Source organism: Osmerus mordax, chromosome 3 (assembly GCF_038355195.1).
Source record: "Osmerus mordax isolate fOsmMor3 chromosome 3, fOsmMor3.pri, whole genome shotgun sequence".
In the NCBI taxonomy this organism is placed as follows: Eukaryota; Metazoa; Chordata; class Actinopteri; order Osmeriformes; family Osmeridae; genus Osmerus; species Osmerus mordax.
In genome coordinates, this window is record NC_090052.1 from 7,605,027 (window position 1) to 7,630,931 (window position 25,905).

The 25,905-nt window shown below is 42.6% G+C and overlaps 1 protein-coding gene and 1 pseudogene across 4 annotated transcripts in view; one reads left to right on the plus strand and one right to left on the minus strand.

The window, feature by feature from the left end:
- Window positions 1-25,905, plus strand: part of taok2a (TAO kinase 2a) — an 85,777-nt gene that overhangs the window by 52,259 nt on the left and 7,613 nt on the right. For 2 of the 4 annotated variants that reach the window (XM_067230720.1, XM_067230737.1), the window contains 4 exons: window positions 13,163-13,366; window positions 13,511-13,750; window positions 14,007-14,228; window positions 14,577-14,759. In XM_067230720.1, coding sequence (XP_067086821.1) covers window positions 13,163-13,366; window positions 13,511-13,750; window positions 14,007-14,228; window positions 14,577-14,759 — 849 coding nt within the window. Of the gene's footprint in view, window positions 1-13,162; window positions 13,367-13,510; window positions 13,751-14,006; window positions 14,229-14,576; window positions 14,760-22,250; window positions 22,623-25,905 lie in introns of those variants that run through there. The other 2 variants (XM_067230743.1, XM_067230729.1) reach the window with 2 other exon arrangements.
- LOC136937890 (uncharacterized) lies at window positions 647-12,119 on the minus strand (annotated as a pseudogene).

Below are 25,905 nucleotides of genomic sequence, written 5' to 3' on the forward strand. Positions count from 1 at the left end.
TGGTCTCTCCACAACCGAAGTCTGACTTTGAAAGTTCTTTAATTTTGTTAACTATTGGACATTTAGCCTTTTTCTGATTTTGAATCACATGTTCAAAATATTCACATTGTATTTGTAAAGAATGTATATTTATTTGTTTTCAATTGTTTGTGGGTCAGATAATGGCTCTGACTGTTTGGATTGTTTATTTGGACTTTTTCTGTGTCTTCAAATCAAAACATTTAAAAGTGACCCCATGCCGGCTATTGAACCTGTTCTTTACTTGGCTAGCCTACTACATTGGCCTACATTGTTATACGTAGTCCCATTTACAACACTGGCAATCCTAATTTGGTAATCTTGAAAAGTTTGTATCTGGTTCAGGGTGATTCAATCCAATGTTGCTTTGAAAAACCAGTACAAATGCAAAATGGGTTACCTGATCCTGGATATCAAAACATGGGATTTCAAAATCCAGATCATTCTGATCCAGATTAAACTTTTTGAACAACTGGCCCCTTGCTGATTTTGTTGATGATCAGTCTATAATTTTAATGGTAGGTTTATTTAGAGACAAAATCCAGAAAAAAAGTGTGTCAAAATTGTTATAAATTGATTAGCATTTTAATGAGTGAAATAAGTATTTGACCCCTCTGCAAAACATGACTTAGTACTTGGTAGCACAACCCTTGTTGGCAATCCCAGAGGTCAGACGTTTCTTGTAGTTGGCCACCAGGTTTGCACACATCTCATGAGGGATTTTGTCCCATTCCTCTTTGCATATCTTCTTCAAGTCATTATGGTTTTGAGGCTGACGTTTGGCAACTCGAGCCTTCAGCTTCCTCCACAAATTTTCTATGGGATAGGCTAGGCCACTCCCGGACCTTAATATGCTTCTTCTTGAGCCACTCCTTTGTTGCCTTGGACGTGTGTTTTGGGTCATTGTCATGCTGGAATACCCATCCACGACCCATTTCCAATGCCCTGGCTGAGGGAAGGAGGTTCTCACTCAATAGTTGACGGTACATGGCCCCGTCCATCGTCCCTTTGATGCGGTGAAGTTGTCCTGTCCCCTTAGCAGAAAAACACCCTCAAAGTATAATGTTTCCACCGTGTTTGACGGTCAAAACGGTGTTCTTAGGGTAATAGGCAGCATTCCTCCTTCTCCAAACACGGCGAGTTGAGTTGATGCCAAAGAGCTCGATTTTGGTCTCATCTGACCACAACACTTTCACCTAGCTCTCCTCTGAATCATTCAGATGTTCAATGGCAAACCTCAGACGGGCCTGTACATGTTTGTTTATTGTTTGTATATTTAGAAGGATCCCCATTAGCTCTACCCTAAGACAGAGCTACTTTTAGTGGGGTCCACATACAGTTAGGTCCATAAGTATTTGGACATTGACACAATTTTCATCATTTTGGCTCTGTATACCACCACAAAGGATTTGAAATGAAACAATCAAGATGTGCTTTAAGTGCAGACTTTCAGCTTTAATTTCAGGGTATTTACATCCAAATCAGGTGAACGGTGTAGGAATTACAATACATTGTATATGTGGCCCCCCCCTTTTTAAGGGACCAAAAGTAATTGGACAATTGGCAGCTCAGCTGTTCCATGGCCAGGTGTATGTTATTCCCTCATAAAGGGAGTTCGTTATTTCATTGACAAGGAGCAGATAAGGTCTAGAGTTCATTTCAAGTATGGTATTTGTGTTTGGAATCTGTTGCTGTCAACTCTCAATATGAAGTCCAAAGAGCTGTCACCATCAGTGAAGCAAGCCATCGTTAGGCTGAAAAATCAAAACAAACCTATCAGAGAGATAGCAAAAACATTAGGTGTGGCCAAATCAACTGTTTGGTACATTCTTAAAAAGATAGAACGCACTGGTGAGCTCAGCAACACCAAAAGACCCGAAAGACCACGGAAAACAACTGTGGTGGATGACAGAAGAATTCTTTCCCTGGTGAAGAAAAACCCCTTCACAACAGTTGGCCAGATCAAGAACACTCTCCAGGAGGTAGGCGTATATGTGTCAAAGTCAACAATTAAGGGAAGACTTCACCAGAGTAAATACAGAGGGTTCACCACAAGATGTAAACCATTGGTGAGTCTCAAAAACAGGAAGACCAGATTAGAGTTTGCCAAAAAACATCTAAAAGAGCCTGTACAGTTCTGTAACAACATCCTATGGACAGATGAGACCAAGATCAACTTGTACCAGAATGATGGGAAGAGAAGAGTATGGAGAAGGGAAGGAACTGCTCATGATCCAAAGCATACCACCTCATCAGTGAAGCATGGTGGAGGTAGTGTTATGGCGTGGGCATGTATGGCTGCCAATGGAACTGGTTCCCTTGTATATATCGATGATGTGACTGCTGACAAAAGCAGTAGGATGAATTCTGAAGTGTTTCGGGCAATATTATCTGCTCAGATTCGGCGCTTCACAGTGCAGATGGACAATGACCCGAAGCATACTGCGAAAGCAACCAAAGAGTTTTTTAAGGCAAAGAAGTGGAATGTTCTGCAATGGCCAAGTCAATCACCTGACCTAAATCCAATTGAGCATGCATTTCACTTGCTAAAGACAAAACTGAAGGAAAAATGCCCCAAGAACAAGCAGGAACTGAAGACAGTTGCAGTAGAGGACTTGCAGAGCATCACCAGGGACGAAACCCAGCGTCTGGTGATGTCTATGGGTTCCAGACTTCAGGCTGTCATTGACTGCAAAGGATTTGCAACCAAGTATTAAAAGTGACAATTAGATTTATGATTATGTTAGTTTGTCCAATTATTTTTGGTCCCTTAAAAAGGGGGGGGCCACATATAAAATGTGTTGTAATTCCTACACCGTTCACCTGATTTGGATGTAAATACCCTGAAATTAAAGCTGAAAGTCTGCACTTAAAGCACATCTTGATTGTTTCATTTCAAATCCATTGTGGTGGTATACAGAGCCAAAATGATGAAAATTGTGTCAATGTCCAAATACTAACTGTATAAAGCTTACATACAGATATCAAACATTGAAAACATACATTACAATACCAATATCTAACATTTAAAACATACATTACATTACAAGTATCAAAGGTTAAAATACATAACTAGAGAGGGTACAATTTCAGGGGAAATTGTAGGGTGTGCTTGCTTGCGTCGGTTGCAGGTGGGTCCGTCCTGTAGTGATATTTTGAAGCATTTAGCCTACTCATATTGCATATTTCATTAAGAACACCCTTTGAAACAGCTGCGAACCCTCTTTGAAACAAGCTACTGTAACAACGTTGTCACTGGCAGTATATTTCAGATGGATTAGCGATTCAAACAGTACATTTACATTTAGTCATTTAGCAGACGCTCTTATCCAGAGCGACTTACAGTAAGTACAGGGACATTCCCCCAAGGCAAGTAGGGTGAAGTGCCTTGCCCAAGGACACAACGTCAGTTGGCATGACCGGGAATCAAACTGGCAACCTTTGGATTACTAGCCCGATTCCCTCACCGCTCAGCCACCTGACTCCCTCCACAACACCGTCTGCTAACTGAAAATATGCCCCCCAAAACGTAAATAAGTTTGACCTTAATGTAGGGGGAAATGGCTAATTCAAAATAAGTTTGCTAGAGGCAAGCTAGCTGCTGTTGCTCCAGATTTCACTGATTGTTTGAAAGCGCCGGAAATGAGAATGTTTCTTTTGACATAAAGTTTAGCTGCGGCATTGAAGACAGTACTACACACTGCCAGTGGGCGAGCCGAGTCTGACTGAGGCTAACGTCAAAACAAGCCGCGGTGTCACTAAAATTCCAAGTTTTACAAAAATCAAAAAAATATGCTGACCCGCTGGTTGTCTTCGCAATCGCCATATCTTTCAAACACTGCCCTCCTTGACCCTGGTACAAAATTACGAAAATACTCATCAGAGATTGACAACAGCTGACGCAATCGTCAACGGAGGCTGATGGGGCTCTCACGTAGCAAACCAATCAAAGTTTTTACAGCAACATACATTAAAATCTTACCTTCTGACTGTCTTCACAAGTCATATCGTCATAACATTGCCCTCCTTCTGTTTTTTGGTGTAGAATTGACCGAACTATAAAATTACAAAAATACTAGACTACTATGACACTTGCATGGCTGCCGCCTAGGCAGTCTCACGGGCGACCCGCACTCGCTCAAATTACAAAGACTTTCACAACCTAAATCAAAAATCCGAGATGGCAGTTCCACTCGAAATTGCTTTCTCAACAAAGCCCAATGGTTGGTAATTTTGGGGGTTGGCATTTTTCACTCATAATCCCAAGGCTCTCAAGTTTTGAAGACAGGCAAGAGTGATATTCTCCCCCCCCCCCCGTGAGGGGTTAAAAATTAATTAATTAATTAATTGCTTTTTACCTGACATCTTTGAAAGGCAGCAATGATTAATGCATCCATGGCCAGGATATAGTTATAAATGGACGACGAGCTCTCCCTCACGGCCCACATTGCTGCGGTCTCCCGGTCGTGTAGATTAACCCTCTACAACATCCGGAAGATCAGGAGATACCTGTCTGAGCACTCCACCCAGCTGCTAGTCCAAGCACTCGTCCTCTCCAAGTTGGACTATTGCAACTCTCTGCTCGCTGGTCTCCCAGCATGTGCAACCCGCCCTCTTCAGAGGATTCAGAACGCGGCGGCCCGCCTGGTCTACAATCTACCCAGACGCTCCCATGTTACCCCGCTCCTCATCTCTCTCCACTGGCTACCTATCATGGCCCGTATCAGATTCAAGACCCTGGTATTGACCTTCCGAGCAGTGAACGGGACTGCACCCGTCTACATCAAGTCTCTCCTGCAGCCTTACACCCCCACCCGCCACCTACGGTCTTCTTCAGACAACCGCCTGGTGGTCCCACCGCTCAAGACCGCCCGGTCCCAACACAAGCTCTTCTCCTGTCTGGCCCCCCAGTGGTGGAATCAACTCCCCACCTCCATCAGAGACACTGACTGTCTCTCCACCTTCAAGAAAAGGCTCAAGACGCACTTGTTCCGGGAGTACAACGGTACTTAGGAACGGTTCGCTTGACCCGATGTTAGTTTCCTCAAGGATCACAATGACTCTTGCTTAGAGACTTGTTGCTCTTGTGGTTAGTGGTAACTGATTTAAATTTTTGGTTCTCGCTGTGATATATTGTTTTATTACTGTTGCTTGCTTTTTCCCACAGGTACACTTGCACTTATAGCTGTTCATGTTGTTTGGTTGTGACTTGTTTAACTACATGCTCTTATGGTTCTTCCCTTTGGCACTTACTTTGGTTGTTCACAATGTGTGCTTCATGTTTTGGCTACTCGCGATGTTTTTTGGCTATCTTGTTGTTATGATCAGTGACCTATGCACTTTGTAAAGCTCTCTCTTGGAAGTCGCTTTGGATAAAAGCGTCTGCTAAATGAATAAATGTAAATGTAAAATATGACATTATTTTAAAAGTGACCTATAACATCGACTATGCAAAGCACTTAAATGTATTTAGTGCTAATAAAATTATTACGCCTATTTGGAAAGAGATGTTTATTTAGTCATTTAGCAGACGCTCTTATCCAGAGTGACTTACAGTAAGTACAGGGACATTCCCCCCGAGGCAAGTAGGGTGAAGTGCCTTGCCCAAGGACACAACGTCAGTTGGCATGACCGGGAATCGAACTGGCAACCTTCGTATAACTAGCCCGATTCCCTCACCGCTCAGCCACCTGACTCACCTGTTTATAATGTGACATTATGTCAGTCATCGTGTGATAACGAAAATATGACTAGGCCAATTTTATGTAACAGACGTGGTATTGCAAACTCCGTCAGAGGTATCGGGCCTATGTTCGTCCCGCACTGGGTACGAACTTGCCACCTCTGACATCCCAAGTGCCCCCATTACCAACTACGCCAACGAAAAGCTAGTAATCCGTCGACGCGGGTGGCCTGTTACATACCTGAGAAGTGAGTTTCACCGGTACACACCAGCTACATCTATGAACTACTTGTTCTGAGCAGGTGTTGTCAGTGAACAGGCTGTAAAACTGTTGGTTAAGTTACAGACACTCATGAAAAACTGATGCTAATTATCTGGGAAACATTTTGTAACAGCCGTCAAGTTGTCATTGTTTGTGTCAAACAAGTTGTGAATTTTCTTGTAACATTAAAATAAGAGATCATGACTTAGCCTAGTCTGCTCGAGCTCCAGTGGTTTGCTCTGTAGGTGAACTAAACTTTCGGAAGACGTAGCAGAATCACGTGAAAAATTACAGGATATGCTTTTTTTCCATTGGTTGTTTCATTAAATCTTACCCAGATACAATGGTGCTATTTTCCGATTGGCTATTGTGTAGACCCTTTCTTTTTTTGGATTGGCTGATAAGTGGCAGGCTCGACTAAGAACTCCAGGAGAGACGCTTGATTCCTGCCGGTTCCATAGTGAGAGTGGCGCGGCAAGAGGAATTTTGGTTGGGTGCTGCGGCATATTAAATATATTACAAATATTTTTTTTCTGCGTGACAAATACAATGTGTGGCGGGAGGGCGTGACAAAAGACCGAAATGAGTGACTGTCACGCTCAATGCGTGACACTTGAGAGCCCTGTAATCCAAGCTCCAACTTGCGTGCTAGAACGTCTATCACGTTGTATCCATGCGTCGTTGCTAACGTGTGCTGACGTAGGCTAGCACTGAGTACCCTTTGTTGACAGAAGACACTTTTTGCTACAAAAACGTTGTAACCTAAACTGTGCAACGGAGTGTAAATAAAAATACAAGCAACTCAATCGCTACCAAGATGAAAATTTTGACACCGAGGTTGTCTATGTAGTCCAAATATTGACTGAGACTTAAGGGGGCAAAAATAAATAAAAACTAGAGAGGGTACAATTTCTGTGGAAATTGTAGGGTGTGCTTGCTTGCGTCAGTTGCACAGGGGTCAGTTTTTGAATGACATTTTTACAACTGATACTTCTGTATATTTTATATAAAAATGCATACTTATTATTTATAAAGATTACATAGGTTTAAAAACATTTTTTTGTGCTGCTCATTTACAACTGAAAATACGAGTGAAGTGTAGAATTAAATATGATGTCTTCTCATTTCCCCTGCAAGAGGCAGCCTCATAGCTGAATCAAAACGAAAAGATTTGGCAGACCAGTGTAAAAAAGGACCTAATATCTATGACTTAAACGTCCATGTAAGTTTTTCCTTCTTGTGATATTTTCAGGCATTTAGCCTACTCATATTGCATTCATTCATTAATAAAGAACCCCCTTTGAAGATTATTCTACGACGTTACCGGCAGTAGAAGATGGAATCGCGATTCAAACAGTACCATCTGCTAACTGAAAATATGCCCCCAAAAACGTAAATAAGCTTGACATTTATTTAGTGGAAAATCGCTCATTCATAAAAAGCTCACTGGTAGCGATCATTGTCAGTAACAACGCAAAATGCGATATAGCCCTGTGTGGAGTAGCTGCCCCGGTAAATTCTACTACTACAGTACAGTACAGTAGACTACTGCTGTGTTCGTCTTGGTAGAGATTGCGTTGGTTGAATTGGATTTAACATTCCGTTGTACGGTTTAGGCTGAAATTAATTTTTTTCATGAACAGATTGACAAAGTTTAGGCTGTGGCAATGAAGTTCAGGTTAGTAGTCAGATAGTTTCACCTATTGAAAGACTTTTGATTTAAGTAAGGGGAGTGCCGAACATGTTCTGTCGCCGTTTGACTTCCTAAACAGCTGTGTAGATGTTTTTGTAGTGTGTCTCGCGTAGGCTACAGCGTTGCAGTGAGCAACACTGGTTTGAAACCACAGGGAATTATAATTTCACCAACAAATCGTTTACTTGTAATGTAATGTCATAATAAATCCTACAACGAAAATGTATATGTGAGGAATGTTTATTTTAACAATTGAAAACAGATGCATCATAGACCACTGTAGTATGTGTTGCCCGGGCAACAGAGGCTAATGTCATGCTAATGCTTCAGTGAAATAGTAGACTACCGTTTCCGAAAGTAGATGTGGGCCTACTTCCTTAATAATATCAGCTAATATTGTACATTACATTTCACAATTGTGTTTCACATCACAAAGTAAAATGAGTAAATAGTCACCCTGGCCTTTTTGCTTGTGGCGTTTCTGCAGCTGCCTTGCAGTAAAGCTATAGTTAGCCTAGCTATCCCCCAAATTAACAGATGCGAAACGAATGTTCTGCTACAGGTAGTCACGCGTGTTTTCGTGACGTTCGTGACGTTCGTGACGTTCGTGACGTTCGTGACGTTCGTGACGTTCGTGACGTTAGTGACGTTAGTGACGTCAGTAACGTCAGTGACTGTGGCTAGCAAATTAGCCACCGTTAGCTTCACTTTTCGCCACAAAAACTTAACTTGAGTCTAAACCATGCAACGGAACGTAAATAAAAATACAAGCAACTCAATCGCTACCAAGACTAAACTTTTGACACCTAGGTTGTCTATGTAGGCCAAATATTGACAAAGATTTAGGGGGGCAAAAATAAATAATAATAAATATATATGTGAGAGAACAAAGGTTGTGCTCTCGCCGAAGGCTTGAGCACACCCAACTAGAAATGGCTGTTCCTGCGAAACAGCAGTGAGAATGCTGAAAACCTGAATGGAGATAGCTGACCATGCTAAAAAAGCTGAAAATAGTGAAAATTTAGTAGAAGGTTATAAGCTGAAGCTTCAAAGCGGCCGAAAGGTATTTTTGAAAGGGGGTGGAGCTGGACGAAGGCATAAAACTACAGAAAAGAGAAGAAAAATGCAAAAAGAGAAATAATTCAGAAGAATTTGAAAATTTAGTAGAAAGTTATAAGCTGAAGCTTCAAAGCACCGAAAGGTATTTTTGAAAGGGGGTGGAGCTGGACGAAGGCATAAAACTACAGAAAAGAGAAGAAAAATGCAAAAAGAGAAATAATTCAGAAGAATTTGAAAATTTTGTAGAAAGTCATTTGCTCAGGTTTCAAAAGGCCTGAAATGTATGTTAGAAAGGACCTGCAGCGAGATGAAGGCAGAAAAGTACAGAAAAGAGAAGTAAAATACTAAACAAAAAGGGGAAAAATTCAGAAAGATGAGCTGCAGGACAATGTGAAAATTTAGCACAAAACCAGTTGCTGAAGTCTGGGTTGAACGAATTTGAAGGTGAAAGGACAACACTGGAATGACTTGAACTTGCTGGAAAAAAAAGCAGAATTTATTAAATTGCTGAAAAAAAAGTTATAAGTCCTAGCAGAAAAAGTTGAAGGTTTAAAGAAGGAGATGGGAGATGAATTCTGTTCATATTTTGAATTATTTTTCAATCCTTATAAAATGAAGTCACTTAAGGATGCTAAATAAGTAGAGAAAAGGGAAAAAATTGCAGAAATGTAGTTGTTGGAACTCTTTTCAGAGCTGGAAAGTACTTGTGGAAGGACAGTAGAACAGTGAAGAGCGTTGGCCAATCGGATTAGTTCCTTGTTTCTTGTAACGTAGCAACCATTGGTTATTGGCAACATTTCTAACCTAGAATCTAGGTTTTAGGTTCAAGGTGGAGGAGAAACTAGTCATGTGTGCCTGCACAGCACACCCAGTCCTGTTCAGACACTGAATTTAAAGAAGACATAAAAATAATAATCCATGGTGCAAGGTTGCCGATGTTGCCGTTTTCCCTGGTGAGTTTGTTATACTTTTAAATTCAATCTTGTCACATTACGTGACTTTGTTGTGCAACTGCAAACGCTACTCGAACTCAGATATGCTGCTGCAAAAAAAGCTGAACTACAGTATTGTGGGTATTAAATAAGATCATGCTACATCTAACCAGCGGATTAATTCTTGCAAGTGTGTCAAAGTGGTATTTGTACAGACTGTATTAACACCGTTGGCGTGAATAATGCATGCATCGTCATCGTTGTCCATCTGACTTTAGCCGAAGCGAAGCTAGAGAGAGGATGCAATGGGAGATTTCCTACAGTAAGCTAGATACTGCTTCAAATTGAAAACGGAGACGATCTTTTGAGACAAGTTCCTTAACCTCTATTGTCAATATCGCCAATAAAAAGTAAATACTCTTCAGTTACGAAGCATTTGTTTGTAGGTAACGAACGATAGTTATTGCAGGAAGAACGTAGCTAGCTACTCTACAGTATGACCTGGTTTCGCCGTTCTGTGGCAGCTATGATGACAGTCGTAGTGTCACTAGAATAGCCATAACTTTAAAACAAAAGATAATATTTCAAATCTGTCTGCTGTTCTACATTGCCCGCACAATTTTATATATATATATATATATATCAACTCTAACATGGCCTGTATCTTGTAAGTGCTTGAAAAATAGCTCGTCTAATGTATGGTGGACTGAGAAAACATATTTGTTAGTCAAAGCGAAGCGAGCGGATTCCTACTGTGTTAGATTTACTGCTTCAAATTGAAAACGGAGAAGATATTTAAAGTAAAGACAAGTTACTTAACATCTGTGTTCAATATCGTCAATTAAAAGTAAAAACTTTCCAGTTATGAAGCGTTTGTTCGTAGGATTAACGCCAGCTGCAGCAAACACAACATTACGCGACCCCGGTTTGGCTGTTTGTGACGGTCAGCTATGACAATCTTGAGCCTCGATTTTTGCAGATTTCTGTGAAACTTGCAAAAATAAAAACGATCTAGCTAGATTATGTACACTTTAAGTTCAATGTACATACCTTGTTTGGCCAATTTGGTCGATTTGTGGAAAAAATGTCGAACCGTTTTTAGTTATGGAGAGCCATCGCGCTAGCTCGATTATAAGAGAGAATAACAGAAATTTAGCTAGAATCCACACCTCAAACAAGTTAACTTAGACGCAAAACTGTACGTCCAATCCAAAAAAATACGGATATTTTCCGAGACCCAAGACTCTGCCGAAACCAGAGATATCCTTTATATGTCTGTGCGGTCAGAAATACGACTCTACCGGCAGTTTCAAAAACGTGTACCCAATTCTGCTTTCATGGTGCGTGTCTGTTTGGTTGCCACGGTGATGGCGCAGCTGTGATCGCTAACTAGCTGGGCAGAGAGAATAACAGAAATGTACCTAGCATCCACACCTCAAACAAGTTAACCTAGACTCAAAACTATACGTCCAATCCAAAAAAAAGGATATTTTCCGAGACCCAAGACTCTGCCGAAACCAGAGATGTCCTTTATATGTCTGTACGGTCAGAAATACGACTCTACCGGCAGTTTCAAAATCTTGTTCCTTCGGCTTTCTCTGACAAATTTTACCCACCTCTCCATTGAAGTTAGTGAGAGAATTTTAAAGGCTGCTCTCGCTTCAAGGCTCATAGCTGGAAGTCTGTAAATGTGAGCTCTTTAGTAGGTACATTGGCTGAAAGAGGACAATATTTCCTCCATTTTAAGGTATAACTTGTTTCTGTAAGTTAAACTATATGAAAGTTAGAGGAATTTGTTTGACAATTTAGTTGAATATAAGAAAAAGAGCAGGCAGCAGACTGTGCCACTATGCTTGCTCCTCTGTGCAAAATGACATTTTGTCCTTGGGCAAGGCACTTCACCCTACTTGCCTCGGGGGAATGTCCCTGTACTTACTGTAAGTCGCTCTGGAAAAGAGCGTCTGCTAAAAGCTAAATGTACCCAAGTGTTTCATTATTTGCTTTTTGAACATACATTTACGTGTCACGTTTATAATTTCTGTTGGTAGTAGGTTCCATGACTTCATGGCTCTGTATCCCACAGTGCATTTAAGACAATTGGTATTAGCTCGGGGCTTTCTTGAGCAGGGGACCTTTCGGGCACTGCAGGATTTCAGTCCTTCACAGTGTAGTGTGTTACCAATTGTTTTCTTGGTCCCAGCTGCCTTGAGATCATTGACAAGATCCTCCTGTGTAGTTCTGGGCTGACTCCTCACCGTTCTCATGATCATTGCAACTCAACGAGGTGAGATCTTGCATAGAGCCCCAGACCGAGGGAGATTGACAGTGTTTCTTCCATTTGCGAATAATCACACCAACTGTTGTCACCTTCTCACCAAGCTGCTTGGTGATGGTCTTGTAGCCCATTCCAGCCTTGTGTAGGTCTACAATTTTGTCCCTGACATCCTTGGACAGCTCTTTGGTCTTGGCCATGGTGTTCTGTCTCTCACTGTTCAAATAAACCTACCATTACAATTATAGACTGATCATTTCTTTGTCTGTGGGCAAACATACAAAATCAGCAGGGGATCAAATCATGGGTAAATATTTTCACTTTACAGAATTACATCATGGCAAACTTTACAGCCTCTTGAGACTTGAGCTCCTCATGAGAAATTAGATATGTATAAAGTTTCTGATGTCAGTTGTTGTTTCATTGTCATTTGGTGTAAATTATAGAATTTTGAAATGAGAATTTGGGGGTATGCATTATAGCATCCTTTCATGGTCATTGATCACACTGTACCCGAGTACAAACTTTCAAGGCATTGACATGTCAAATAACCTTTTTTAACATTTGAAAATGTTAGATTTTCATTTTTTTAAATGAAGTCATCCATGCTATCTAGCAGTATTGGCTATCTTGGAAATACAAACAGTTCCTTGACTCTGACCACCAAAAGTTGTTGGAATTGGGCACTTCCGATTCCTGATCTTCTGCTTTACTTTGTATATGCACTATTTGTACTTTGCTTTGGATAAAAGAGTGCTAAATGATTGACTTATGACCAGTGGTGTAGTGGTAAAAAATAGTGGGTAAACTATGAATTTATTTATTTACAGGGTCATCAAGTTTAAAATTACACCAATTTTTTTTCGTATTATTCCAACGGCAGAATACGAGGCACAGGGAACTTAGATGTGCGTAAACGCGCATAAATGCTATTTAGAGGTGGATAAACGCAATTTCTGCAATTTAGAGGTGGATAAACGCTATTTCCGAAATTTCGGGAGGTGCGTAAACGGCGTTTACGTGCGTTTAGCCCCCACTACATCCCTGCTTATGACCATTTACATTTAAATCTTGCTAGCTTGTAAAAATAACATGCAGGGTTTTTTGTAAACTGCATGAACAGGCAGGCAGTTTTTTGATGCTGAAATCTTATTCCTAATGGCACTGTAAGTGATTGTTTTACTGTAAAGTTTTACTGGAGTATTAAAAGACTACTTAAGCAGTTTACATGCTCTTTTTTTAGGAGCTGAATGAGAACCAGTCCACCCCTAAAAGGGAGAAGCAGGAGTGGCTGGTCCGTCAGAAGGAATGTCTGCAGCAGGTTCAGGCGGAGGAGGAGGCGGGGCTACTGCGGAGGCAAAGACAATACTACGAGCTGCAGTGTCGCCAGTACAAGAGAAAGATGCTGTTGGCTCGACACAACCTGGAGCAGGATCTTCTAAGAGAGGTAACTATAATTTCGATGCCACTGAAATTGTATTACATGTAATGGGTTTTATGTTCCTTCAGCTTTTGATGTGGTTCTTCACTAGTTAAACATCAATTTCCCCTGCACATATTTCACATACGCATTCTTCCCGGTTTCTAATAGGACCTGAACAAGAAGCAGACCCAGAAGGATCTGGAATGCGCCATGCTCCTCCGGCACCACGAGTCCACCCAGGAGGTGGAGTTCAGACAACTGGGCTCGGTGCAGCGTACAAGGGCCGATCTGATCCGCATGCAGCACCAGACGGAGCTCACCAACCAGATGGAGTACAACAAGCGCAGGGAGCAGGAGTTGCGTCAGAAGCATGCAGTGGAGGTCAGACAACAGCCCAAGAGTCTCAAGGTAAGGATAATGTGATGGTTAGGTAAGGATACTGAATAGGGTCAGGTTGCATATTGTGAGGGCTAGATAAGGATGAGGGTTAAATAAGGATACTATGAGGGTTATGGAAGGAGACCGTGTAAGGAGTAACAGAAAGGGACAATTTGAGGATGCATAGATCAGGTCAGATTGCAAACAGTGAAATGGTCATCTAAAAGAGGTTAAATAGGATCTTCCCACTCCCTGTCCTGTCTTATCCTCCTCCCTCCATTTATAGTCCAAAGAACTTCAAATAAAGCGCCAATTCCAGGATACGTGTAAAATACAAACCCGGCAGTACAAGGCCCTAAGAAACCACTTACTGGAAAGCACTCCTAAATCTGACCACAAGACTGTGCTGAAGAGGCTGAAAGAGGAGCAAACTCGTAAACTGGCTATTCTTGCCGAGCAATATGACCACTCCATCAACGACATGCTGTCCACACAGGCTGTGAGTAAGGCAAGGAACCTACCGTGCACCTGCTACATCCAACTACTAAGCCAACACTGTCATCTTCACTTATGCATGGCCTACTGCTATTTATATTAAATGCTGTAAAGGCAGTTTGTCGAGATGTAAGGGATTAAAACTTATATACATACACATACACAAACGCTTCCATCTTTTTACATGTTAAGACTATAAACCTATCAGATGAATCAAACCGCCCCAAGATTGCACCCCAGAGCTGCCTATTCTCATCGCTCAGTGATGTGAATTATGTCTAATAATTATTGTTAGGATGATATTTGGAAATATTTTTCATAGTACGCTCTGCTAACTTCAAGCCTTTGGTTTTTTGTGCAGCTTCGACTGGATGAGACCCAGGAGGCAGAGTACCAAGTGTTGCGGATGCAACTACAGCAGGAGCTGGAGCTGCTAAACGCCTACCAGAGCAAGATCAAGATCCACACAGACTCCCAGCATGAGAGGGAGGCTAAGGACCTGGAGCAGAGGGTGTCCATCCGCCGAGCTCTTCTAGAGCAGAGGGTATGTTTGTGTTGTATAAAAGCACTGAAAGTCTGGCATAAAAAGTGGTAAAATAAGGCAAAAGTGTTACTATAATTTGGTTGAGTGTTCAACTGCAAAGGCAAGGCTTTATTTGGAGGCTCAATCCATCAACCTGTCCCTACCCCCAAAATACCAGAGCTTTGCAGAATACCAGTAGCATCGTTTAATGGTAACTAGTAGTTAGCTTGTTATGTTGTATTAAATCACTGAAGAAAGCAAATAAAGCCAAAAGAATTCGGTAGTTTTACTGTATTATAAATTGATGTAGACTGATTTAGCACTGCTGTCCCAGTCTCTCTAACTGCAGGGACACACTGGCTGCAAAGCGCTGCAACATGCAGCCCTTTTCCTTTTGGGACCCATGTTATCAAATTGGACCGGCCACACAGGCGCTCTACAGCGATTGTTTCGGCAGCTGATCAATTTTTCCGCAAGCCACTTGCGAATTCGGCTACAAGATTAAGAAATACACAATTATTTTAGATATTAGGATTAGCAAACATGTTATTAAAATGTTACTACATTAATTGTAGGCTATATAATTTAAGGTACAGATCTAACTTCACTATTCTATACAAAAAGCACAATTGGAATGCCGTTGTGATGGATTTTAAACATGGCTTAGGCTACTTGCTGCTTTATGTACAGTCAGCTTTAAATGTGATGAAAAAGGTTCAGTGAAGCTGAAACGCTTGGTGACCAACGCAGAGAAATGTGCCTTATCTGAGAAGGACATGAAATGTGCAATTTGTAGTGTTGGTTCAGCTGAAATTTCAAGAGGGGGTACAGTGCCAATTTAAAAAGTCTAATAGCAATTTCAATTATACAATAAATTCAATTTTTATTTATAAGTATATATTTAAGTCTTTCTGGCCAAGTACATCCTGAAATTTAAAATCAAGGAAAAGTATATATTTAGTATTGTTGCTGTCAGATGAATCTTGTATCTCCAAAAAGGACATTTTACAGGAAGAGGAAAATATTATTAAGATTTTATAATAGATGAACAAAACGAATCCTCCCTGAGTCACCACCTTACCGCGGTGGAGGGGTTTGCGTGTCCTAATGATCCTGGAAGCTATGTTGTCGGGGGCTTTATGCCCCTGGTAGGGTCACCCAGGGCAAACAGGTTCCAGGTGAAAGACCAGACAAAGCGTGACAAAAAACCTACCATGAAGAAACACAACAATGGTTCCCAGTTGCCCTTGCCCGGACGCGGGGGTGGGGCCCGATGGCGAGCGCCTGGTGGCCAGGTCTTTTCCCATGGGGCCCGGCCGGGCTCAGCCCGAAGAAGCAACGTGGGACCCCCTTCCAGTGGGCTCACCACCTACAGGAGGGGTCATGGGGGTCGGGTGCAGTGTGAGGCGGGCTGCAGCCGAAGGCGGGGGCCTTGGCGGTCCGATCCTCGGCTGCAGAAGCTAGCTCTAGGGACGTGGAACGTCACCTCGCTGGTGGGAAAGGAGCCTGAGCTGGTGCGCGAGGTACAGAGGTTCCGGCTAGATATAGTCGGCCTCGACGCATAGCATCGGCACTGGAACCAGTCTCCTTGAGAGGGGCTGGACTCTCTTCCACTCTGGAGTTACCCTTGGTGAGAGGCGTCGAGCTTGGGTGGGAATACTTGTTTCCCCTCGGTTCGGCGCCTGTACGTTGGGGTTCACCCCGGTGGACGAGAGGATAGCCTCCCTCCGCCTTCGGGTGGGGGGACGGGTCCTCACTGTTGTTTGTGCTTACGCACCAAACGGCAGCTCAGAGTACCCACCCTTTTTGGAGTCTCTCGGGGGGGTGCTGGAAAGCGCTCCTCCCGGAGATGCCCTCTTCCTCTTGGGGGACTTCAATGCTCATGTGGGCAACGACAGTGAGACCTGGAGGGGCGTGATTGGGAGGAACGGCCCCCCCGATCTGAACCCGAGCGGTGTTTTGTTGTTGGACTTCTGTGCTAGACAAGGCTTGTCCATAACGAACACCATGTTCAAGCATAAGGGTGTCCATATGTGCACTTGGCACCAGGACACCCGAGGTCTCAGTTCGATGATCGACTTTGTAGTTGTGTCGTCGGACCTGAGGCCGAATGTCTTGGACACTCGGGTGAGGAGATGGGCGAGCTGTCAACTGATCACCACCTGGTGGTGAGTTGGCTACGATGGTGGGGGAGGACGCCGGTTAGGTCTGGCAGGCCCAAACGTAATGTGAGGGTCTGCTGGAAACGGCTGGCAGAATCCCCTGTCAGAAGGAGCTTCAACTCCCACCTCTGGGAGAGCTTTGACCATGTCTCGTGGGGCCGGGGACATTGAGTCCGAATGGGCCATGTTCCGGACCTCCATTGTTGAGGCGGCTGACCGGAGTTGCGGTCGGTGCATGTCGCGGCGGTAACCCTCGAACCCGGTGGTGGACGCCGGAGGTGAGGGATGCCGTCAAGCTGAAGAGTGAGGCCTATCAGACTTTATTGGCTGGTAGGACTCCAGAGGCAGCTGATGTGTACCAGCAGGCCAAGCGGAACGCGGCTTTGGCGGTCGCGGAGGCAAAAACCCGGGCATGGGATGAGTTTGGCGAGGCCATATAGAATGACTTCCGAACAGCTTCGAAAAGGTTCTGGACCACCATCCGGCGACTCAGGAGGGGGAAGCAGTGCACTGTCAATGCTCTATATGGTGGGGATAGTGTGCTGCTGACCTCGACAGGGGACGTCCTGGATCGGTGGAAGGAATACGACCTCATTAAGGGGGGGGGGGCTCCTATCTCTGGGGCTGAGGTCGCAGAGGTGGTTAAAAAACTCCGCTGTGGCAGGGCCCCTGGGGTGGATGAGGTCCGCCCGGAGTTCCTTAAGGCTCTGGATGTTGTAGGGCTGATTTGGATGACACGAGTCTGCAACATTGCGTGGACATCGGGGATAGTGCCTCTGGACTGGCAGACCGGGGTGGTGGTTCCCCTCTTTAAAAAGGGGGACCAGAGGGTGTGCTCCAACTTTAGGGGGATCACACTCCTCAGCCTCCCTGGGAAAGTCTATTCAGGAGTCCCGGAGAGGAGGGTCCGCCGGATCGTCGAACCTCGGATTCAGGAGGAGCAATGTGGTTTTCGTCCTGGTCGTAGAACTGTGGACCAGCTCTACACCCTCGGCAGGGTCCTGGAGGGTGCATGGGAGTACGCCCAACCAGTCTACACATGTTTTGTGGATTTGGAAAAGGCGTTCGACCATGTCCCTCGGGGGCTCATGTGGGAGGTGCTCCGGGAATACGGGGTCCCGGATTCCCTGATCGGGGCTGTCCGGTCCCTGTACGACCGGTGCCAGAGTTTGGTCCGCATTGCCGGCAGTAAGTCGAACTTGTTCCCGGTGAGGGTTGGATTCTGCCAGGGCTGCCCTTTGTCACCGATTCTGTTCATAACTTATATGGACAGAATTTCTAGGCGCAGCCAGAGCGTTGAGGGGGTCCGGTTTGGTGACCTCAGGATCGGGTCGCTGCTTTTTGCAGATGATGTGGTCCTGATGGCTTCATCGGGCCCGTGACCTTCAGCTCTAACTGGAGAGGTTCGCAACCGAATGCGAAGCGGCTGGGATGGGAATTAGCACCTCCAAATCAGAAGCCATGGTTATCGACCGGAAAAGGGTGGAGTGCAATCTCCGGGTTGGGGAGGATATCTTGACCCAAGCAGAGGAGTTCAATTATCTCGGGGTATTGTTCACGAGTGAGGGAAGAATGGAGCGTGAGATCGACAGGCGGATCGGTGCGGCGTCCACTCTTGATGTCCTGTCCCCTCAGGCACCTCTCAATGATGCTGTGGACAGAATCACACTCCATCTGAGTATGTCCCTGCTCCAGGAACTTCTGGGTGAACAATTTATGGTTTTCCATTGCAAACTTGAGAGCATTGGCAGGGCTCAACAATAACGATGGCCCGGGTCCAGTAGAAAGTAACGTCGGGACAGTTAAACTAGCAACTCACTGGCCGGATCGGGCCACGGCAAATTATTGGTTGAAAAAAAAATGTGCATTGTAAAAGTTTACATCCTTCATATGTTTTGCTATCTGCTAAATGCATAAATAACTTTGCAGCTCGTGGGGCGCACAGTTGGCAAATCAAGAGTTGACTAGTAAGTGACGAGTGGTTGTCAAATTGTAATTCTCTAATCTCGATAAATTTTTTTACAACTGGCGCGAGACTGGCGCAAGACGATAAAGTGAAGATGGCAGCAAAGTAGATCTACGAGCTCAAACGGAAGCAACTTTTTTTTATGGAACGAAGATGCACTGTGTCGTCTGTCGTATGTTCCCGTCTAAAGAAGAAAAAAGTGGATCTTTTTACACAGGCACCGACAATTTTCTAAAACAATCCCTGACCAGCCATGCTAACAGACAGAACCTGGTTTGCATGACAGCTAAGCGGATGGTTGACAATCCATCTTCCAGGCCGTTGACCATGCTGGTCAGGAATTTAAATGCAGATGCCCATCGTGTTATTGGACGACTTATAACAACGGCATATCATGTAATTAAGACGGGCCAGCCGTTCGCCTAGTTCCCCCGGGCTATTGAACTGCAGCAGAAGAATGGTGTTGACTTGGGTACTTAGTATCATACTGATGAAATGCTATGGAAGCTTTTATATATTAGCATTGAGGGACCAGAGGTTTCAGTTTCAGCCAGACAGAATTGTGCAGAGATGGCTGTCAGCAGGGAAGAGAGCACGTCATGTTTGAGGTTAAAAGTCAATAGTTTTGCTGACTATTACCTTTTAATTTTTAATCACTAGAAATGTGATTTCATTTTTGTTCTTTTTATATCCAGGATGTGTTTAATATGGTTAAACATGTTAACAGAGTAACATAACTTATAAGTCTTTGGTTTTGTTGTAACAATGATAAATTACAACTTTTGGAGGGGGAGCAAGTAAAAATTGTCATGGGGCCGTGGCAACATTTTTTTATGTTGAGTCCTGATTGGAAAGCACAGTATTCCTGTTTTGATAACCACAGCCATCACTCCACAGAATGTACTCCTGGTACTCCTTGTGCTTGGTGAAGTAGTCAGTGAGGCAGGATGCAAATTCACTGGCAGACAAACCTCCCTGTCCTTCATGCCACACAACATGTAGCATCATGACTGGCCATGTTATACAGTCAGGTCCATAAATATTTTGACATTGACACAATTTTCATCATTTTGGCTCTGTATACCACCACAATGGATTTGAAATGAAACAATCAAGATGTTCTTTAAGTGCAGACTTTCAGCTTTAATTTCAGGGTATTTACATCAAAATCAGGTGAACGGTGTAGGAATTACAACCCTTTTTATATGTGCCCCCCCCCCCCCCTTTTTAAGGGACCAAAAATAATTGGACAAACTAACATAATCATAAATCTAATTGTCGCTTTTAATACTTGGTTGCAAATCCTTTGCAGTCAATGACAGCCTGAAGTCTGGAACCCATAGACATCACCAGACGCTGGGTTTCGTCCCTGGTGATGCTCTGCCAGGCCTCTACTGCAACTGTCTTCAGTTCCTGCTTGTTCTTGGGGCATTTTCCCTTCAGTTTTGTCTTTAGCAAGTGAAATGCATGCTCAATTGGATTTAGGTCAGGTGATTGACTTGGCCATTGCAGAACATTCCACTTCTTTGCCTTAAAAAACTCTGGTTGCTTTCGCAGTATGCTTCGGGTCATTGTCCATCTGCACTGTGAAGCGCCGTCCTATGAGTTCTGAAGCATTTGGCTGAGTCTGAGCAGATAATATTGCCCGAAACACTTCAGAATTAATCCTACTGCTGTTGTCAGCAGTCACATCATCGATAAATACAAGGGAACCAGTTCCATTGGCAGCCATACATGCCCACGCCATAACACTACCTCCACCATGCTTCACTGATGAGGTGGTATGCTTTGGATCATGAGCAGTTCCTTCCCTTCTCCATACTCTTTTCTTCCCATCATTCTGGTACAAGTTGATCTTGGTCTCATCTGTCCATAGGATGTTGTTCCAGAACTGTACAGGCTCTTTTAGATATTTTTTGGCAAACTCTAATCTGGTCTTCCTGTTTTTGAGACTCACCAATGGTTTACATCTTGTGGTGAACCCTCTGTATTTACTCTGGTGAAGTCTTCTCTTAATTGTTGACTTTGACACAGATACACCTACCTCCTGGAGAGTGTTCTTGATCTGGCCAACTGTTGTGAAGGGGTTTTTCTTCACCAGGGAAAGAATTCTTCTGTCATCCACCACAGTTGTTTTCCGTGGTCTTCCGGGTCTTTTGGTGTTGCTGAGCTCACCAGTGCGTTCTTTTAAGAATGTACCAAACAGTTGATTTGGCCACACCTAATGTTTTTGCTATCTCTGATAGGCTGAAAAATCAAAACAAACCTAACGATGGCTTGCTTCACTGATGGTGACAGCTCTTTGGACTTCATATTGAGAGTTGACAGCAACAGATTCCAAACACAAATACCATACTTGAAATGAAATCTAGACCTTTTATCTGCTCCTTGTCAATGAAATAACGAACTCCCTTTATGAGGGAATAACATACACCTGGCCATGGAACAGCTGAGCAGCCAATTGTCCAATTACTTTTGGTCCCTTAAAAAGGGGGGGGGCACATATAAAATGTATTGTAATTCCTACACCGTTCACCTGATTTGGATGTAAATACCCTGAAATTAAAGCTGAAAGTCTGCACTTAAAGCACATCTTGATTGTTTCATTTCAAATCCATTGTGGTGGTATACAGAGCCAAAATGATGAAATTGTGTCTATGTCCAAATATTTATGGACCTGACTGTAGATGGTATAGTTGTGGACTGCAAGTTTGGTTTTGTAGTTCAGGGCTGAACCTTTTAGTTTTGCTCAAAGGTGATGTGCTTGTAGACCCATGCATAATACCAAACGTTTGTTGTTCTTACTGGCAGTTACCTTGTCGTCTGCCTTTGCCTGTTGTACCCCTACTTTTTTTAGGTGGTGGTCTTGTAGATGGTATATTCCCAGATTCTGGTGTTTGAATTCTATTGTAAACACCTGTCTGGATGAAAGCCGTCATATTCTTCTATTCTATACATGGCGACTAAAGTATTTTTTGTGTAGGTCACTCATGGACTGAAACACAGGCTCCAGGTACATCTTTGACTTTCAGTAGTGGGAAGGCAGTTTAGGTCAATCAGAAAGTTCCTTAGAAATTAATCATTAAAGCTCATTAATTAATGAGTTTCACTTCGAACAATGCTCTTCTTTCTTTCTTCTTTCTGCTGAGGTGCCACATTTCTGCCTTCTACCCAGTGCAGCACAAACCACTCCCTGAACCCTAAGGTAGAGAGAAACATTTTCTCACACACCGGTTTTCTCTTCTTGTCCACTTTGAGGTAGTAAGAGAGTGTTGAAGATCTTCTGGAGCTTTTAGCACTACCCCTTCTCCTCTTCACTGGAGTGACATCCACTAAACCAGACACGTACATCTTCCTTTCCCCCCACCCCATATTTTCCCATAGATGTTTAACCATCTTCTCCCTGTCTGCTTCATGGACCTGGCTGCAGTGATGCTTGGTAGACTTCAGACATGCTGTGTTCAGACTCGCTGGTCCCATAATCCTTGGTGCTTTTGTGATATCTTCTGTATGTATGTATGTAGGTATGTATGTCCCAACATTCTTCTCTTCTGTACATTTTTTTCCAGTCTCCCTCTTTCTTAATGGCCCAGCCACTTCATTTGCAGTGCAGTTTAAATCAGCTTCAGTGAAAAGGAGAAAGATATGAGGATTTAAGTAATTTATAAATATTTGCCATTTAAACTCATCATAGCATGAACATGTTTGTGAAATTATGCTCATCTGCCAATAAATATAAAGACTGAGATGATTGTCTCAACCTCTCAAAATATAAACTATTGGCTGTCTTTTAAAAGGTTTTTGTGTCAATTGCATTTTATTACATCTTGCATCTTACCATCTGTATCTGTTTCCTCTTCAACATTACCAAGATGACTTGATTCCTGAACAGATAAGTACAAACACATTTGTACTTATGTGTTTGAATGAAGGATGCAGAATTACAATTCAGAGCATAATGTAAAACAAAAACGTAACAAGGTGTTCAACACAATTTGATACAAGAAATAGAAAAAACAGTTGACTTGCTTTGCTAGATCTAGACTTAATATAAGCACTTATACTCAATCTAGCTAGCTACCTGCTTCCACAACAGCCTCAACATTAAATTCAATGCTCTCTAGCATGACAGTCTCCTCATCTCCTAAGTTGGCATCACTCTTCGATGGCTGGCTGAAACTCCCTTGCCTCATCAAATTGGACATTCCCCAAGGCACATATTTCCTCCGATGAAAATGTCATAGCGAACCTGAAACTAGTAGCAAACGATTTACTTAATTTAATACAGCTAGCTAGCTACCTACTTTAACTCAACTTAGCTAGGCTAGCTAACAATAATAAAATTGTAAGGCAAGTTTCTGAAACGCATATAAATCATCACAGAAGCATTCAGTAAACGCTTAATATATTTAAAGAGCTTAACGAGTATTTTGTCAAAGTTCTGCATATAAAAGTAGCAAAATGTGCATATAAACATAGCTAAATTTAACAACTTACCTCAAGCTGGCATGTCTCACTGCTTGAGCCGGTTGCTTCAGTGGAAATGCGTGTTTTGGAAGTAATGGAATTGGTCCTACAGTCGTAAGGTAACTCCCTGTATGTCAAGTTGAATTCCCGCTTTCCATTTACGTAGAAAAATTGGAATCAAATCTAAATACAAGGTTTTCATCCGACAGCGACGATATGTAAGAATCAGTATTCTGATTCTGATGCATTCTAAGAGTACAGTAGATCAATATCATGCCATTGTCACGAGTAAGAAATATAGTGCTAGGCGTATTTATGGTTGTCAGTGTGTTGGTCTGTTGCTCAAAGCAGGCTCACTGTGGAGTCTGGAGGTCCTAGGCTGCCGTTGGGGTCTGTGGAGCTCAATCGAAAGGTTATTTAGTTAAAGTATTCCTCTCAATTTGGTGAGTTGTGTGTTACCTCAGTCTGGTTGCAATTAGAATTGCGTTTTCGGGCTAGTTCCATAAAAATATACCTAGACTTAGACTTAAATCTAACTAAGTCCGACTTTCCATAGACACTTCAATTTACCTGTTGCATAAAGCTATGAGTGACTAACATAAGACTGACTTTGATAGCCTGGTGCGCTTTGCGTTATGGATAAAGTAAGACACTTTGCGGAGAAATTTAAGATGGCGGACAAAACAGCGACACTTAACGGCCAGAGATTGATACGTTTAAACTTGATGAAAACCTGTATCTGTTGGAGGAATACAATATTGACAAAGTTGTCTTATTAACAAATAGTGTATGCGTTTTTAAGCTTTACACTTTTAAGATAAACTCCTAAAGTGAGTTATGTTGTCATCTACTCACTCGTTTAATAAAATGACATTTTAGCGGTAAAACAGACCCCAGGTAATATCTTCTGCAGTTAAAATGAACAAACTTAATTCCTTTTGTAATAAACAAGGTTCCCGCGGGGTCTTAAAAAGTCAAAAATTCTGAACTTTAAATTTAAGGCCTTAAAACGGACAGATTTTCATCCGAGGTCTTACATTTCATTTAGTCAGGTCTAAAAAAGGTTTTACCCTCGTTCATTTCCAGAAACGCTGGCCGCAGACAGTTATTACAAAGTAGCAAAAAAGTATTGAGTCGTAGCCTACAAAGCGAGTCTTTGCTACAAACGAAACCAGCAGAATGCTGCCCTCGGAACGTTGGTTCGGTGTGTTGTAGTTCTTTCTGGGGGATATTGGTGTTGGTATGTAGATCCTGTGATAAATGCAATACCTGCCTGCGAAATACGTCTGCACTTCCTCAGAGTTTGTTAAAGTTTGGCTACGTGTGAAAAATGGGAAAGTGTACTTTCAGCGAGAAATGGCTAGATCACAGCAATTTCCGCTGTTGGTTACAAGCGGTACCCAGCTCCAGGTACGAGGCTCGCTGCAAACTTTGCCCAAAAAATATTCAATTCGGTTACTAATGTGATTGCTTTATCTGTAAATTAAATGTATGCTTTTTCAATGACTGAATTCCTTGAAATAAAATGTTTTTTTTCAGATTTCTTTTTTTATTTGAATATTTTTTGGGGTAATGCGTCGTGTAGGTCTTAAATTTCAATCTTCATGTTCTTAAAATGTCTTTAAAAAGTCTTAAATTTGACTTGATGAAACATGCAAGAACCCTCAATAAATTATGCTAAGATAATGACGTACTAACAGATCATTGGCATAGCAACTAAGCCCTTACCGCAAGGCTTAGCCTTGGGAAGAGGTGGCTAACTTTTCTACCTCAAATTAAGTCAGTCTTACTATTTATGCAACAAACAGGCTTAATTAGATTAGTCTAACCTGACAATTTAAGACAGCCTAAGGCTAAGACTAGTCTTAAACTAAGTTTATGCAACTGGCCCCTGGTGCATCTTTGGTATATTTGGTCAGGCAATCACTAACCGAGTTAGGCCAAATCCCAATTTTCTGTCTTACCCTTACCCCTTAGTTTACCCATAGCCCTTGTCCCTCGAAACTGAGGGGTAAGGGCTACATAACCCTATGAAATGAGACAGCACTTGGTTACGTATATCGAAAGTCTCAAAAGCAAGTAGTGTTATTCACTGATATCAAACGAAATTCGCTGCTAATGGAGTTTAGTTAAAACTGTAGACATGCATGGAGTCGATTCAAGGCTAATCATAGAAATGCGGGACTGTTGTTCAAATCAGCAATGTAACATTAGCGTAGCAAACTAGCGATCTTTTTTTAACTTTTCAATTAAGAACATGGTTGCAAACACATATGTACATGACTGTATAGAGGACAAAACAAGACTGTCGTAATTTTTTTATCAATTATTTAAGACGAAAATATTACATTTATTAATGTAATTAACTTTACATTAGTAAAGCCCTACCCCCCCTTAGCCCTACCCCTCGATCAAAAAAGAGTATTGGGACACCACTTACACTCACGTGAATGCGCAAAACTAAGGGGTAGGGGTAAGGGGTAGGGGTAAAAGAGTATTGGGATTCGGGCTTAATCCTCAGGAGCAGCATTCATGGGCTTTGTTGTTGATTTGAGTTAATTGGTCAATTATA